This window comes from Struthio camelus, chromosome 10 (assembly GCF_040807025.1).
Source record: "Struthio camelus isolate bStrCam1 chromosome 10, bStrCam1.hap1, whole genome shotgun sequence".
In the NCBI taxonomy this organism is placed as follows: Eukaryota; Metazoa; Chordata; class Aves; order Struthioniformes; family Struthionidae; genus Struthio; species Struthio camelus.
The window spans coordinates 21,062,747-21,081,136 of NC_090951.1; the positions used below are offsets into that span (position 1 = coordinate 21,062,747).

The 18,390-nt window shown below is 41.5% G+C and overlaps 1 protein-coding gene across 4 annotated transcripts in view; it reads left to right on the top strand.

Annotated features, from left to right (window-relative positions):
- The window catches only part of SMPD3 (sphingomyelin phosphodiesterase 3), a 140,128-nt gene that overhangs the window by 92,610 nt on the left and 29,128 nt on the right, over positions 1–18,390 (top strand). For all 4 annotated transcript variants that reach the window (XM_068956266.1, XM_068956265.1, XM_068956268.1 and 1 more), the window contains one exon: positions 1,141–2,758. In XM_068956266.1, coding sequence (XP_068812367.1) covers positions 1,421–2,758 — 1,338 coding nt within the window. In that variant the 5' untranslated portion in view covers positions 1,141–1,420. The remainder of the gene's footprint in view (positions 1–1,140; positions 2,759–18,390) is intronic.

Genomic DNA, 18,390 nt, shown 5'->3' on the forward strand with positions numbered 1-18,390 from the left:
ACTATTCTTAGTCTTGCTGATCAGGGATCTAGACTGAGGGAACAATTTTCCTATTGTTATTAAACAAAGAATGCGTGTGTTTTTTTTGTTTTTTGTTTTTTTTTTAAGAGCTAATTAAACAATATATTTTAATGCCTTATTTATCACTTCTGACCTGTACATTATGCTCTTGAGTCTGCAGTCTGGTATTGCATATGTACCACAATTAAAAATCTGCTGGCAGTTGGAACATAGATCATTTGTAAGGGCTCACTTTAAAGAAGTGGAAATCTGAAAGGTGAGAGAAAATTGAAGAGTTAAGTTTTGGTTATTATGATGCTAAGGTGGTGTTGCTCTGCAAATCCGTATCTTCTCTCTTCTATCAACATCTAACTGTTCCATATCGTTATGTCATTTGCTATGAAGTGTTATAAAAATGTCCTTCTGCATCTAGGTGCCCTACCCAATATTTAAAATATACATCAAACTACTATTTCCCTAAACAATTTTTAATGATAGAGTCCCAAATTTTAAAGTGAGGTCATACCAATAAATATTCTCCTGTAATTCTCATCTCTCTGAGATGGCAAAAATGAAAAAGGATTTTGTAGTGTTTTTTTTCCTGGCAAATATTTTTGCTCTTGAACACAAGGTGCCTTTGCCCTTATACCTTTATCACGTCACTTTTTTTTTTTTTTTCCAAAGGCTCTGTCAGTTCAAGAGAAGTTAACTTAAGTGATAAAATACTAGATGCAATACCCTTTAGAGCTGCCTAGAGATAACTGCCCTACAGCATTTATGAAGATTTGAAAGTAGCTGATAAAAATAAATGTGAAGCGTCAAAGAGGGAGCGATTACAAAACAAAAGAAACTCCAAAGTATATTTTTCAGTGTAAGGGTTACAATTTGTAATAGGAATGTGTTTTATGACAACTTTAGTCATTTGCATTAAATGGTCAAATTACTGATTTCCTTTGCAGAAATACCAGTTGCTTGTAGTTGGAGTTGTTCCAGATTTGTGGTCTTTAAGGAGCCTATTAAAAATGCCATCTAAGTTAAACAAAAAAAAAATCTAGATTTTTAAGGCAAAAGTAGTGTGAGAAAATCTGCTTTGAACTTTTAGTAACTGTTACATATGTTCTGTGTTTTTTGTCTTTATAGATTTTCTTTCTGCCTCCTGAGAGATTCGTTATGGCAGCCTGCAGTGATCAATGATACCCTCTGACAAAGATAGATGCCAAAAAGCCAGATGAAAACAGTGGCCTTGTTTCCTTTTTACTCCAACACAGTGAAATGGTGCTCTTACAGTTTTATTATTGACTCTCAGTGGAAAAAACCTCCTGGCTGGACAGTTTCCCTCCACCCTCTCCCAGTGTTCTGATGGATGGCTGACTGTGACATCATGTAGTAGGTCCTCAAGTGTTGTCACAACTGAGTTGCAATGGTTTTATACACTTCCCCATTTCCCAACAGCTTTCTGTCAATTCTGCATTCCTTTTCCTGGGGCCTGATTTTCCCATGTTATTGGTTTGCAGATAGGCTTGTGGCCTCTTTTGTTCCAACCACCTATGAAAAACGTCAAAGAGCAGATGATCCGTGCTATTTTCATGCACTCTGCATCATTATTACCACCCCCATCTACTTGGCGCTGTTGGTAGCCTCTCTTCCTTTTGCTCTGATTGGCTTCTTGTTATGGTCCCCGCTGCAGTCAGCTAGAAGGCCATATATCTACTCCAGACTGGAAGACAAGAGCCATGCCAATGAAGCCACGCTGCTCACTGAATGGAAGGCTGCAGGGAACGGGAAAAGCTTCTGCTTTGGCAGTGCCAACGTTTGCCTGCTGCCAGATTCTCTGGCGAGATTTAATAATGTTTTCAATACGCAGGCTAGGGCTAAAGAGATTGGCCGGAGGATCCGAAATGGGGCAAGCAGACCGCAGATCAAAATATATATAGATTCTCCTACTAACACTTCCATCAGTGCAGCAAGTTTTAGCAGTTTGGTCTCCCCGCAGGGCGGAGATAGCACTAATCGTACTGTCAATGTTGGCATGAAAAGGACAACATCAATGGAGTATAAAGGAGACAATTCTGGCTCAAACAACGGTGAGGAGAGTAGAGATGATAAGGCTGGAGTTGGAGAGCCAAATGAAGGAGAAGATAATGCTTGCATTGTCCGCATAAACGGGGAGGATAACGGCCACATGTCAGATGCCGAAGCAGAAACCATCAATGGCCAGGCTAATGCCAGTGATCCAGCAGAGCAGTCCCTGGAAGGTGATGTAGAGAGCTCAAAAACACCTAACCACAAACAGAAGGAAGGTGATTCTGGGAGTTTAGACAGCTACACTGCCTCCCGAGAGTCCTTAGTTAAGGTTCGCATTGGAGATGGTACAGTGGACCAAAGCACTGTCAACAACAAGCTTCTCTACAAAGCTTCGATCATGAAGAAGACTTCAGTGCGGAAGAAGAAACATACAGATGAGACCTTTGATCATGAGATCTCTGCTTTCTTCCCTGCCAACTTGGACTTTCTGTGTTTGCAGGAAGTGTTTGACAAAAGGGCTGCAGAGAAATTGAAAGAGCAGCTTCATCACTATTTTGAATACATTATCTACGATGTTGGGGTCTACAGTTGCCATGGCTGCTGTAGCTTTAAGTTTGTGAACAGTGGTCTGCTTTTTGCCAGCCGCTATCCTATTATGGATGCTGCGTATCACTGTTACCCCAATGGAAAAGGAACGGACTCCTTGGCTTCCAAGGGAGCCTTGTTTCTCAAGGTAAGAGCTTTTCTTTTTGAAGCCCTAAATATTGCCGCTACGTATGTGACAAGTTATAAAGTTATTTTATTTCAGTCATTTCGGAGTTCAAAGAAGCAATATTCAGATCTAGTTTACCTGATGTAACCTATATATAGGTTTTGCGGCCTAGATACTGTGCTAGAGTGATGGATGTGCATGAAATAATGAGGGACTTCTGGAGGTAGAACTTAAGCATAGTTTTAAGTGCCAAAATTTGTAGTGGTTTTCATGGAATTTTGGTTTTGTTGTTGTAGGCGTCCCTTTATTGCACGAACTCTAAGCTTCATAACACAAATCTAGTAAAATGGGCGTTGACTCTTGGAAGCCACTCACGTGTGTTGTGTATTTATGAGGAAGTCAAAAGATAAAAGACTAAATGCCATTATAATAAAACTGAAAGAATATCAATGAAACGTGTGGGTATTTCTCTGTCTTGCTTACAAAATACTTGCTAAGGTGAGATACGAAGAAGAGTAAAGAAAAAAATGCTTGTTACACTGGGGAGCACAGGAGATGTCCCAGTTTATTAATACAGTTTATTTAAATTTACTGATGGTGGTGAGAACAGGAAGCCTGGGGTCATGAAATCATGTAAATCATGAAAAGCAGAAATGAAAATCTGCATGCAGTGGTTTGCTTTTCCAAGACCAGTAGCTGTTCACGCTGAAGCTGGCTGTCGTCTTTGCAAATTGGAAAGTGGGTCCTTCTAATTTGGGATTAACCAAGAACCCAAACTGTGCACGGAGGTCCACATCTGTAGACCCACACCCAGATAGATCTGGAAATTTCCTAGCATACAGGGTTTCAGGTTTTGGCCTTTTGTCGCAGTTTGCAATAGGTTTCACTAAAATAAAACTGAACTTTTTTTCTAGGGCTCCCAAAATACTTCAGCTGCTCAAATTTTATGTACTTTCTAGTGTATTGCTTCCTAGACCACAACACAAACCATTGCTAGGCAGTCATTAAGAGTAGGTGTTGTTGTTAAGGCTCAGTGTTTTCATGTGTCCGCTGTTTGTAATTTGTGAACAAAACAGAAAGTTTTGGTATTATAATTTACATAGAAAAACACATATTACGTTTTGCAGTCAAATAATTCTCCAGTACGTCTTACACATTTGACATCCACAAAAGCCTATCCTTATCTGAATGCCAATTTTTCAAAAACTGAATCTAAATGTTCAATGCTGTGCTCTTACGTGTTTATAAACAGCTAATGTTTATTCTGTCATCATAAAGCACCATGGACAAAATAAAACCAAAAAAAATACGTGTTGTACAGTATAAAAACTACTTGGGCACAAAGTCTACCCTTCAACATATGCATGTGTTAGGAATTAAGAGATTAAAAACAATCTGCTTTCATCTGCCCGTTGCTGAGTCATGGATTTGTTGCCCGGCTAGGCAGGCAGCAGTGGCTCTGTTTCCCTTGCAGAAAATTAAGCCTCTTTTCAAAATTCCACTGGGATGATAAACTTAATTATGGATCCAAGTTGTTAAACAATGTTACAGTTGAGCAGGGAATAGGCGCCAATTACTATAAAGATTCTAAGAAGACTAAATTCTTTTGAATGTTACAGGATTCTGGCCCAGCTAAAAGACCCATGTCTCTTACCTCATGTCTGTGTCATTTTTGACGTAGTGCACTTTATTCCTGAAATATTTTTCATTCTGGGTTAAGTCTACCGTGGTATGAAATGCCTTGCTGTCTGAACCATTCATTAAGTGGTCATCGGTCATTTCTTTCTTTTACAAAAAGTATGTAGGAATGATCTATTTAATTTTAGCTTTGAATCAAAGTATGTTGGAAGGTGGTTTTTCATAATGTAGTGCTTAATAAGTAGCTCTGTGTGTGCGTGTGCGAGGACTCCAGAGACGAAAGCTACAGGAAGTTAAAGTCTAGGTTTTTATGGGCCTGGTGTGTTTTATGAAGCCATTGAGAACCAATCCATTGATTTCGGAAGTCTTCAGTTCAGGTTCTGCATTGGGATAGCAGCAAGCTAACAAAACGTTAGCTGCAGTAGCTGCTGTTGGAGGGGGTCATTCTAGCCAGTAGTCAACCCTCCGCCGTGCAAAATGGACAGCATACCTCACAGGCATTTTCAGATCTTCGCTTAGGGTAAGATAATATATTGTGATGTATCCGAAGCAATAATGAGATTTCAGAAGAGTGTATTTCTGACACGAGCATAACTAGGCTATGTTTTGGAGAGACTGTTTTGTCGTGTTTGGCTTTTGCAGTATGCCATCCCTGGACAGTTCATCTCTTAACCTTTGCTTTAATGAACGGGCATGGAGTTAAAAGTGTCACATTCTTTATCTTGAACTTTTTTCTGTTTGATCATAAGCCGCTACTTTTTTTTTTCCCCCTCCTCAACAGATGTGAGAAGACTTTTCAAAGTAAGGCCTTAATAACGATCACTTTTTTTGAGCTTTCTCTTCCCTTTCCCTATTAATGAGCTACCTGACCGGGGAGGAATTAGTTGCTTTTTACTCCAAGATGGAACACTGGAGTGTTGCACAGGTTGTGATCCCTGACGCAGATACAAAATGCCTTGTTGTTTTCTTCCCAGCTCCTTTTGTTGTTTTGCACTGCTTATTTTAGTCTAGTCTTAGCGTTCGTTCAGAATGGCAGGTAGTCTCTAAAATGCAGTATTTTCCTTTTTCAATGAAAATATTCTCCAAACAATTATCCCCTCACTTCTCACAAAGCATGCTGTTAACCGTTTTTGGTTTTGTACGTTTATAGATGAGAGAACGGCTTGGACCTGAAGTCACTGCTTCTAGATGTTTTCACTGGCTGATGGTAGCCCTTATATGACTTTGTGTGTATACAGTGTATTCAGACCCTACATTGAAGAGTTATCGCAGTGTGGTTTCAAAGGTAGTAGTATAGCCTTGCAGAAGGTCCTCTTCGTTGCTCCGCCTTCGGTGGAGGAATGAAGTTAAACGCCTCCGTGCTATGCAAACTCTGGGTTTTTAAGTCTCTGACTCCTTTGGAAAGCACAGTGCTCCCATTTCTGGAATGGGAAATGCTGTAATTTTAGTTTTGTTTTTAAAGTACACTTATGAAGCCTGCTCCCCTTCAGGAACAGCTCTCCGCACTGTTTAAAAAAAAAAAAAAAAAAGTGTGAAAAGCAGGTGAAGGGAGAATATTTGAATATCTTGAAAATACAGATATAATCATGTATGGTTTCCCCTCACTGGGAGGATGAGGCATTTATTCAGATCTTTCAGAACCTCAGAAAAGACTCAACTCCCAAATTCAGAGGAATGCTCAGAGAAGGGAATTGGGAGGTTTCGTTTAATAAGTACTCTTTGTCGTCTTACCGCAGAGCATAACCATCAAGGAGATAAATTAAAGGTCTCAGAACTAAACACGTAATGAACGTTGAACTATTCTGAATGGAAAGGCAGAACTGTTCCTGGGGAGTTCTGTTACGAAACAGATCCGTGCAGCCAAGGGAGAAGCGTTTCATAAATGCGTTCCTTTTGGAACGGGTCCCGTTTCCAGTGAAGGGGAAATGCTTTTCCATTCCCCCCTCTTGCCTTCCCTGCCTCCACCATCTAGACTGTAACGTTCAGGTGGAGATTTGAAAGGATTTGAGAGATTTGCGTAGTCATACAGAATATTTTACCTAGGAGACTTAGACAGCTCAAGGGTTATTATTAGTAGCTATAATAATAATCAGCTCTCTCATACTGCTTTTCATTCATACATCTCCAAGTGTATTATAAAGAAAGGTCAATATCCTGTTTCCTACTTAAGAGAAGGAGAACTAAAGCACGGATTTGATTGTGGTTTAACACCTGGGGTGTCATGACGAAGGAAGGAAGTTGAAGTAAAATACAGAAACTTTTAACACTGTTTCAATATATTGACTGGGCGCTTCCTAAGAGCTCTCTGGAGACCCGTGCCAAGGAATTTAGCTAGTCTTGGTCTAGTTCTCTTCCTAAAGATGTCCGCCACAAAAGGCGCTGCTGCTGCTGGCGCTTTCTTGTGAGGAGCTATTGTACACCGCCCGTTTTCCACGTAAGCGGAAGACTAATTTACATTCAGTACTTTGATCTCTTCAAACTCTAGCAGTGCTCATGCCTCAGACGTTAGAGGGTCTCATCAGGACGCAAGAGGGACACAGTCACAGAAGAAATAGCATATAAGATGGGGAGACTGTCACTTGCATCTAAGTGACAATTTAATGTGTGAAGTGTTAAACTACTGTTCTTATTTGCTACTAAAGACTCAGACGAAAAGATAGCAAATATCTAAATCAGCCAGTCCATTTTCGTACTTTGACAGTTTGGGCCCTTGGGAGACTCTGCCGTGACTCTGTGTTCTAGCATAGTATTTCACATTAATTTAAAATGCCTAAGAAAAGAACCCTTGAGTCTGCTTGGTAGGTTTTATGTCTCCTATTATCTCATACTGCCGCTGTGCTCCGGATAGAGGAGGGAAGCGTGGCTGACGCTGATGCTGTCCCCTGCTCGTGATTCTAGCTAATAAGCTAGCTTGTATGTGGCTGTGCGTAACAGGATGCAGGTTACAGGTTCCCAGGTACGCTGCAGCTTTTGATTTGACGCATACCTAATTTTAATTCACAATATTTCTGATGAACTTAAAGGAAGACTTAAAATACATGTCCCTTTCAGAAACTGGAGAACGGTTTTCCAGTCAAATCAAGGATTACAAGGTATCAAGGAGGGCTGATCAGAAATTGTTCAGTGCATCACCAGTTTGCAATTCACCAGCAGATTTCAAAACAAAATCTTAGCGTTCATCTTCAGATAGAGGTGTTAGTATGTATCAATATCGTTAGTTATATTGCCTTTCATGGGTGCTGGATAAGTTTTTGGACAGTAGCGTAATGAAACCAGAAAGCTCCCTCTTAAACCTTAACTTGACCTGATGGTTTACTGAGTTGGAGAGCTCGTCCATACTTCTCCAGAGGTATCAATGTAATAAGCCTGTCACCTTTGCTGACAACTTTTGCCGTTCTCTTGTCCCTAAATTGCAACGGCTTTAACTCTAGCTTAAATCTAAGCATTTCAAGACATGTAAGTGCGTAGCTGGGGTAGGGAGGTCGATGACAGAGATACCAGTCTCACTGTGGCTATTAGCGGAAGTCAGTTTTTGGAGCGATTTCCTTCCCGCTAAGGCGAAGATATGTGGAAGTACTTTGAAAAGAAGGTAGTTCTTCCTAGAATCCTTGGTAAGGGACTATTGTATTCTTCAGCATCTGCCAAAAGAGAGAGGCTTAATTAGCAAAAATAAGAATTATTGCTTAAAGTACTGTATTTGAACATAAAAGCAAATGCAAAACCACAGTCTGATGTGAGAAGTTTGAAGAGCTAATGGTACTCCAACACAAAAAATGTAGCAATCAAACAGGAAAAATTATAAGTCTTATGCTCTTTGCTAAATTTCTGAAATAACTTGCGTTTAATTAATATTAATTCTTAAGCTTATTAACAGATTTACTTTTCAAATTCTCTGAAAATTAATGCTCTTCTCTGAAAGTAAGTACAATGACTGTGCAGAGAATATGCTGCTATTCGTCGTTTCAAAGGAAACCTAGCAACCTTTTCTTTAGGTGCAAAGCTAAACTGGTTCTCAGCGGCAGCGCTGGTATGGTCAGGGCAGGTTGCAGAACTGCTCGGAAGCACAGTTCTTGCTGTTTGTTGCTTCCTGAACGTCTCCCTCTCTGAGTGATTCTCCTTTTTTATATTACTGATGAATATATGTTTTGCTTGGGTAATTTAAGCTGTCTTTACTGTCCCGTGCCAGCTTTTCCATGGCGCATTCAGCAGCTCTGCGGAAAAACACGTGGTGTGGCTGGGAGTGAAGGGGCAGCTTCTGCTAAGCCGTCGCGCAGTAGTGTATTGAAGGGAAGCTTTTTGTACCTCAGGCGTTTGTTGGCCAGGTGATTTCACTTACAGGGGGTTGTGGAAATTGTTTGTTTGTTTATTTGCCTCGGATGCTGAACGTACTGTTGCATTTGTCCAAACCTCATTTGAATTTCTTGAATTCTCCCTTTTCCCCGAATCCCAGCAGTTTCACTGTTTTTAATTCTTCTCTTAAAAATAAATAAATATAAGTACCCACTCGCTCTTTCTCTTCATGCCTCCTTCTGTAGTATCCTTTCAGTAGCTCTGAGCCACTTCTGTGGTTCTTCTCTGAAGACGTTGGACTTCATATATTGTCACCACGTTTTGAAACTCTGAGGACTGGAGAGGTAATCATCCTGGAGTAACCTTACGTCCCCTGCAACCGCAGAGCTGAATTTCAGCACTGGTGGGAAGTATGCGCCTAGTCGGGACTACTAAAGCATTGCTAGAAAGGGGGGCTGCCTGTTTCCTGACCCCAGTGAAAGATCATCTAGGGATTTCAGTGGATGGATTTTCTTTTCCTTGATCAGTTGTCCTGTATCTACAGTTATCCCAAGCTGTATAAAAGAAATGTCTAGTGCTGTTCGTGAATTTGTTTAGACAACTCTAAAGCTTTCCCATGCAAGTCAGGGGGGTAACCTAAACATTTTCCACATGTTCACTTTCTGCTGTAAAATTTTAATGTAAGAATTGGATGGAGTCCAATAAACTGGCTGAGACGTTTTTTCTTTTTTTAAAAAAGGCAACCGTATCGAGGACGCTGCACTGTGTTCCTTCGCTTTGATATAATTAATTCTGTTAATCGGGATATTTTTTTTTTAACCTTTGCTAATGGGGACAAATTAAAACTGTTGTTTTGTATGAAATACAGGTTTGAGAGATTGTAAGCTGTTGGCTTTATCCATTTCAGGAGAGGAAGAGCCGTTCATGGCACCAGTTTACAGCCACTTTCCCTCGCGTATAAGCTTCAGGAAGCTTTGCCTCAGAACGGCTTCCCTGAATTCAGTGACGGCTGTCGCAGGGCAGGTGGGGCAAAACAGGGCTCCGAAGGAATCGCTGCGCAGACGTGGCTAGAAGGAACTGCAGAGGAGTACCAGCGAGAATTTTGACCTGATCTCAATAACGTTATTGAATTTTTATTTATTTAATATGCTTATATATTTAAAATAAGAAATTACTAATTTAGCTAACGCATCTTCTTTAGAAGCTGTCGCGTATCCCTGAAGGCAAAAGGCAGGGCTGTCAAAGTACTACAGTAAGATTTTCTACAGATCTTTTACAGTATGCCTAAGCTAACCAAAAAATATTACAAAGGAGGCAATGTACGGGAATAAAATATATCCTTCTTGGAAGTTACCACTAATGTAAGTCATGTCTGTGGGACAGGAGTGTTTGCATTGTCAATATGAGTGGTTGCAAATTTTCCTTGGCTTCATCTTTTAACAGGGATGGGAATTAGGAGTTGGGTACGCAGTCTGACTAGCTATTCCAGGGGTTTTCTTGGTGCTGACTTTCCTGTTCACCTTGGAAAACAACTGAAAAGGAGGAGGAAAAAAAAAGTTGTGTGTTTGATACAATTTGAGAGATTTAAAAAAAAAAAAAAATCATACTCCAGAGAAAGAGAGGAACTGTGTTGTCCGTTTCTTTCTTTTCTCTTCTTTCGCTCTGTTGTGTGCTCGTTATACGTGTGCAGGATGCGATGCTGCTGCTCCTGCAGCAGCTGAAAGGGGCCGGTCCAACGCGGGTGCTGTGCCCAGGCTGCCGCAGCGCACCCCACCCCGAGTTTGCGGCCGGGAGCATGTGTGGAGGGATTGTTTAATCGAGGCATTTCGTTGCTTTGCCTACAGTAATTCATAGTTAAACCTCATGCTCTGTGTTTTTATGGGGCTTCTCTTGAGTTTGAACAATTTTGGCTAAGTATAATGTGAATGCCACCTTTCTGTGGCAGCAAGGCACTGTGCTATCTACTGTAAAGTCTGTTTCCTGCCCTGCTCCCTAGGCCCTGATTTCTAAGACTAACAGTAACTCCAGGCCCCTGTTCCAGATGATGTTCTTTTGAAATGCAGTGTTGATGAACATAGGTCTTCTGTGCGCTTTTGTTTTTAAGGAGAGATTGGGTTTTTTTTTCCTACAGAACATGCAAGTGTGCTTTGCAGCTTGTCTAGTCTTTCTTCGTAATATGAACATCATTAGCTTGGTTTTTGCCAGGACAGTAAGCAAGTTTGCCACAGAGCTATATAATTTGGAGACTTACCTTCTTCAAAAGGAGTAATGCAGGAGTCACTAGTACAGTTCATGTTTATTCTAATGACAAACTTGGCACCTTAATGGTCATCTAAGCTGATGAAATGAGTGGTTTGGTTCATTTACAGTCCAAAATCTGATTAAACTATGATGGCAGAAGCTAGAGTTATTCTGCGTAGCATCCCATCTCCCTAAAGGACTCTTAATGTTGCATTTAGATTATTCAACTTTTCCAGCCTCGGGTTTGTTGGCTGCGTGCAGACTGTGGGGTGATGCTCTCTGGGAGCTGCTTCTCCAGGGATCTGCCAAAACTCTAGCCCCCTTCTGGTGTGCGCAGCTGGATTTGCTTCCTATGCAGAAGGAAGAGGCCATGGCATATGCTTGGGTCTTGCCCTGGCAAATGGCACGATGTGTGGCTTAAGCATGCAGCCGGACTCTAGAGCTGCAAAACGTTCCCAGGTCCCAGAGTTTGGACATAAATGTTTTGGCTTGTGAATTGTTCCTGCTTTACTCTGATGTTCAAGAAAATAGAGTAAGTAGTGTAGTACTAACTCATGCCAACAGGGGTTCCAGCCCAAAAGGCACAGTGCTTGTTTAGTGGAGAGTTGAGGTAGGGTTTATTTGGTTTTATTTATTTGATTTTATAATATTTATCTCACACTGAATCATAGATTTATAGGTTATAAATAAAGGAGGGAAGCATTCTGTCCTAGCTTGACCTTCTGAAAAACATCTGTAGCTAAAAGAGTCAGTGATTCCTGTATCCACCGCAGTCCTTGACAAATCATTCTAATGTCTGGTTATCCTGCTGGTAAAAACATCTAGCTAACTCTTGTCTGAATTTCTGTAGTGTAGCATAAAATTCAAGTGTTGGATCCTTTTTCTACTTTAGTCTGATGGATTGGAAAGAAAGTTATTAAACTCTTCTTCTCCGTGTAGGCATTTATACCCAGCGGTCAAGTTACCCTTAACAAACAAGCAGATTGAGCTCCTGGAGTCCTTCACAGCAATGTGTATTTTTAATCCTGGTACTCTTGAAATGCATCTCTGAGCCCTGTCCAGTACATTAGCATCTTTTTTGAATAGCGGACAATGGATTGAGACACAGTCCTGGTAACACCTCTAACAAAAGCAAAATTTCCTGTTGCTTCCCAAACTGCACGAGGCGTTCTCACTGCAGGCGACCTCTGACAACGTTCAATTTATTATCCCATCTGCTCCCAAAGTCCCTTTTAGACTTGCTGTTCCCTAGCATCCCCCATGTTTAAGTATGGCTTACGTTCCTTGTTTGGAAACGTGACATCGCGTTTGACCCTATTAACATTCTTGATGTCTGCTTGCGACTGGCTTACTAAGCAGACAGGATCACTCTTGTGTCAGTGACCTGTTCTCTTCATTAGCTACTTTTCCCAATCTCTTTGTCTTCTGCTAACTGAACTAATAGCGATTTTGTTTTCGTCCAGTTCATTGGCAAATATGTTAAGTAGCAGAAGGACAAGAAACAGTTCCTGCAGAGGCCTAGTGGATACTGGCTTGCTCCACAATGGCTGAGAATTATGGTATCATTCTCAGACATCTCTGAAAGCCAGTTTTTAGTTTCATGTATACCATGTTCATTTGGTATCCTTCCAAGTCCTTCACCAGATTGTTTGTTTCCTATGAAACTGAATATCTTACAGAAGTTTAAATATAGTACCACTAATGTCATAATTGCCCAGGCTTGTAACCTCATCAAGAAGAGATTTCTGGGTAGTTTGAGAAGACCTGTTTTCCATAAGCCTTTGTTGGTTCGGTTTAATTATGTTACTTTCCTTTAATTCTTCATTAATTTAATTGTGTGAGCCGTCCGATTATTCTGGCGGGGATAGGTGTTAGGCTGCCTGACAGTTTGAAGACGAGTTTGGAGTGGAAGGGCGCCTCTCGGCCAGAGGTCCTCCTCCCAGGCGCCGGGCAGTGGCAGCCTTGCTGCCGGGCTGGCGACCCGCACTAGTTCCTCCATTGCACCAAATACGTTTGTGGAGCTGTCTGTAACCAACGTGCCTATTAGATATGCTACTTTTCGGTGACGTTTCTAATTTTGGACTTGTTTTTGATCAAAAAGATATGAAAGTATGAAGAGTTAGTTTTATTCCAGCAGAACATAAGGTTAAAATCTCAAGTACAAAGTGGGAGACCTCACAGAAGAGAAAGCAAAGGAACAGCATAAATTCTACATTTCGGGTACCAATGGGATTTTTCTTGAACTCTCCTCTAGCACTGTTAAGACGCATCCCTGCCAGCTGGACCGAGGCAAGGCCTCCCGCGGCAACGTTGCGTCTTCTGAATGCCTGGCCTGGTGTGTGATTTGGGCAGAGTCGGGGGGGGATTTCTCATCTCTTTTTCTAGACCTCTACTTCTCTCAAACTTGTCCTGTGTTAAACATCTCCAGCTTCCCTTTCTGGTTGTTACTCGGTAGCAGCGCTGCGCTGCTGACTCAGCTCTTTACGCCAAACACGACAGTAAGGATTAACCCTCCTCAGTCCCGCTTTTCTGAATGCGAGTTTCTAAAAATAACTTGGAGCAAGTGGACCCGCTGCCCTCTGCACTCTTCCTGTGGGAGGGGACAGCCGGTTCCTGGTGCACCTACGTTCTGTACGCCAAATCAGCAAAGTCAACCCAACTTAAATGGCCTCCCTGCTGAGCACGGTATTTTCATGACAGTTACAGCATTTATAGTTAACACTTTTAATAGAAATAGCAATTACATAGGCAATATGTTAGGCTCACAGTTTATTTGGTTTGTTAGGAGTCCAAACATGCAGGATCCATAGGACGGATTCGATGAACTGTTTGAGCCACTCTCGCCTTTCTGCCAGCTTTAGGTTTCATCCTATCCGTGACCTGTATTGACCTTAGCCCCCAAATGGCTCCTAATCGTTCCTGAGATGTTGTTAGGTGGTGGTGGTGGTGGTGGTGGTGGTGGTTTTTTTGTTTTTTTCCCCTGAGGCTTCTGCCAGGGTTGCAGCAGTTGTCACTCAAGAGCAGCAGCCAAGAGGGCTCTGTTAAATGGAAGACTGGATGCAAATAACTTAGACCTAATGATTTATAAAATACGATATGCGGCTTTCTTCCCAGCACACGGGACAAAAGCGTGTACTGAACACGTCTGCTTTTTCCATTGCTGCTGTCAGCTGTCGTCCTTCCGCGCAGTATCAGTCCAATGCAGTTGTCGGGGTTCAATGTGTTAATGTATGCAGTGCGTTTCATCTTACTTTCCCTTTTTCTACTGGCCTAAATTTTCCTTTGATCCCATTTCTACCTGTTTATTTCATTTTTGTTAAAAAAAAACCTTGGTTTTCCATTTGTATTTATTACTGTAAGATTTCTTTTTTGCCTTTGTTTATACTTCATCCTGCATCATTCCCCTTCTAATTTTTATTTATTTTTTAAATTTTAGCCAACCTGGAGTAGCTTCCCTGAGTGCCTCTCACTTCAAAATTCTGTCATTAATAATTTTTTTTTTTATTTTCCCTTTTCCTTCCACCTGATTTTAAAAGCTTCAGAATGGTTTTTGCTCTGCCCAAACACCCAGGATGTTTTGGCTTGCCTTTATTCTGTTTGGACATGGCAAACATCCAGTCCTGGTCATCTGCCGCTGCTGCTCATGCACTGCTTCTACTTTACCAGGTTGAGATAAGACCTTTTGCGTATATTCGAGACCTTCATATCGGAGGGTACAATCTTGAGTTAAGAAATTGTCTACTTTATTTAGGACATTTTAGAACGGCTACCGCCTGGCAACGCGAAGCTTCTAGAAAACGTCACTAAAGTTTAAGTTTCCCTCTTAACAAACCCTTGGGTTTGCCTACGCGTTATTGGTGAGCGTTCGAGAGTCTGGTGAGATGGTTCTTTAGTTAAGTGTGATTGCTCGTTCATGGCCCAACCCAAATTTTTAAGCATTAAAGAATATTTCTTTCCTGTAGCTGATGATTTATTAACAAGTCAGTGACGAGTCTGAAGCTGGTTTCCAAGCTTCTACTGAAATACCCCAGGTATTTATGTACTATTTCCCTGTTTTTTTGTTTAAGTAGCTGTTGATGCTTTTTTGACATCTAGGTATGATAGAACTGTTTAACACTACTGGGATGGTTGTATATAAATATAAACTGTTAAAGACAAGGTATTTGTCATGTCTGCAGCTTTGCGTACTTATTACACTAGAGTATGGTAAACACGGGATGTGCAAGATTTTCCAGTTAGCTCAGAAAATTCCCATGATAGCAAGTAATGTGATTGAATTTAGAGTTATTTCCTTCAGCCTAGCTCTAAAATTTCAGTTGTTACTGCTCATTACCTCGTTTTCCTGCTTGTCAACAAGAATCTTTATTTTACTGTGAGCCTTGTTGGCTTCATCTCATTCATGAGCGCCGTTTATGACTTGATGCCGGCATAACTGGAGGGCACAATACTGCTTAGTCTGTATTAGGCAAGATTTTGGCACAGAAGTGGGGAGAAGAGTAAACCGTTTAAGGATTAAACACTGTCTTGCATAGTACAGTACTGTATCACCACCGTATCCCCAACATAGTCCACTAATGGGTGGTGCAAGGGGAGAGGGATGCTTTTAATTAGAAGTACTTGATAGCAGTTTCCTTTGAATGAAAACAAAAATTCAGAGCTGTCAGTTTCTCACTTGTTTACACTTGTCTCTGGGTGTGAATTACATAAATATGAGCAGCAGAAACTCAGGTTGCGATTTCCAAACAGAAATACCACCTTAGTAGGCCTTCTCTTTCATGGAAGAAGGCCTCTTTTCACTTGACGTGTTCAACGGCTGACAAGAGGTAGTAGTTTGGGGTAACAGGGATCAGAACCTCCTCCTAGCTCTTACTCTTCCAAATGTTGGACTAGTTGGATTACTTAACTTTTGCAAAGAGGCTGCAAATTGGAATATATTTTGCCTCTTTCAGCATAATATCAAAAAATATTAATTTTTGTTTCTGTCAACTTAAAATTATATAAAATTGGGACACTTTATTAAACCATTAATATGATCTCTCTCTTTTAACTTTACCTCTAGATAATAGCAGAGTTTAACAGGATACTACATACGACTTTTTTTTTGGTAAAGATAATCCTGTTTTAAAAGACTGGAAACTTATACATCTGTTTGGATGTTAGTGCATTGTAAAGTTCCATAGGCATAGAAAAGTGGTCCATGACGCACCTAAAACCGCATGATGATTTCAGACAGCAGTCTCTGGAGCAGCTTCTTCTAGAAGTGTAATTCAATGAATCTGTTATGCTACTGACCTACTAACGACCAACGGGTTGAGCTGAACTTAAGCTTATGATGAACTAGCTACTCTGGCTTACCTGCTTACACCTCTTCTCTTCGTAAATATAGATTTCAAAGTTTCTTCTGCATTAAGTAGTACGTGTCAGAAACGTGTTATGCTGGCGAAGTGCTGACCGTACAAATGGGTTTGGCGAAAGTGGCATCTTGGTGCCAAGAGCCACGTAGCAGGTGGAAGTGGCGGCTGCGTGCCGGGGTCCCGCAGGGCTGCCCAGCGAGCCGGCCCGACCCGGGCCCCGCAGCGCGCCCCAGCCCGACAAACGGGACCGGCCCCAAGGAGCTGCAGCACTTGGCCACGCAAAGCAGTGTTTTCTGTGCAGAACTACAGGGCTTGTGATACTCAGGAGGTCAAACAGTTTCCCTGGGTGCACTTCTCATGCCGCTTGCCCATCTGTGAAATAACAAATTAGACTGAATAATCGGATTTTGCTTACTATTTTATTTCAGACCATATTTAATGTACTACTGCTTCTATTAAAGCTTGGAATAGACTTGACCACATCAAGGGTATTTTATTTTTTCTCCTGGTAGTTGTCACAAATATTTCCCTCATCATAACCGTTAAGAGGCTCGAAAGGCCTCTGCTAGGTGGTTTGCGTTAATACAGCCACTTAAAAAAATGAAAATATCAAAAGTTGGAGGCAATATGGAGTCTGGGAGAAGAGCTGCTGTGGATGTATTTCCATGCTGGCACTTTCCACAGAAATTCTGTTAATGTCTTAGGCTCCCACTTCAGAGTTTTTTGTTTTTTTTTTTTAAGAGGGGAATAAAAGCACCTTCCCCTTCTCCCCTCGGGTGTGCAAAGCAGCCGTTGTTCCTAGCGGCGCAGGGCTCTCTCTCCCGGTGGTGGCGGTGGTGATCCCGGGAGCACTGCTTGTGCCTCCCCCAGCCAGAGGTGGGGGCCGTCAGTCTGTCTTCTAGGCCGTTTCTTGCGATTCTTTGAGAGCTCTAGATCCCAAGTCAATTTTAGTATAAATAGGAACATGCACACTGTAATGATTTGTATTTATTCATGGTGAACGGGTGCGAGTGTGATCCTGCGTTTAAACTGGTTTATGAAGAGGAGGCCTTGTCAGGCACTCCGTTAAGGCGGCGTAGCAAATTCTAAAGCCAATCGGCATTGACTTCTCGTTCTCAACTGAGTATAAATTAGGGTCTGATGTTCAGCTTTTAGAGTTAAATCTTTCATGTTTTTTGGACAGTGAATATGATTCCATCTGCTTTAGGCAATAAGAGGACTGTAAGAAGCACGTTCTTGCTGTAAGACAAAGAGCTTTGTACAATGTTGTCTTCTCAGCGTGGCTATGGTAGATGGCGTTGGAAGACGTACAACAGGCACGTTTGCACTGCAAATTTGTAAATCGGTGGAGACTTGCAATATACAATTTTTCGTGTTGAAGTGAAAAATCTCCTTTTGAGTTATGTAAGCTTGGAAAATATAATTCATACACCTGCTTGCCCTAGATAGTAGAGGATTTAAATTAATGGTCTCTCATTTTTCTATTGGAACAGCATATGCTGCATAAGAAAGTAGAGGGGACACTCTGTAAATTCCCTTATGACACTGTAATGTATTCAGACTAAGACAGCCTGAGGGTGGAAGAAAAAGGCCCTCATAGCCAAACTCCTGCAGGAGCCGGTAAGAGCCATCCTGCAGATTGCCACATCCTTTTGAGACTTTGCTAGCAATCTTGTGAGCTTAGGAGAATCCTCCGGCTTAGGGGCAGACCCGTGAGTGATCTGCGTCTTTTCCCTGTCTTCCTCTCCCTTCAGCTTTCTTGGAGGAGGTTAACTGTATGGGAACAGCAGTAGGAACCCCATCAATATCCATCTGGAAAAGTGTCTAAAAGAGGACCAAACAGACGGAGCGCAGAGTAATGCAAGATGCTTACTCCTCCTAGCTGGAACAAAAAATGAAAGTTAACAAGGCATTGCTGAGTACAAAAGACTTTTAAGCCTACTTTCCAGTTCTAAAAGGAATCAGATGTTTCTTGGATAGCTGAAAAATGAGAAAATCGACCAAGCTGGCAGAATTCTGCCTGTACCCAGTGCGGTCTTGCTTTTTATTTAAAGGGTGTCAGGTGACATTTGAGCCCAGCTTCATGAAGCAGAGTCATACAAGAGTCATCAGCACACCTGTGGTTTTGTT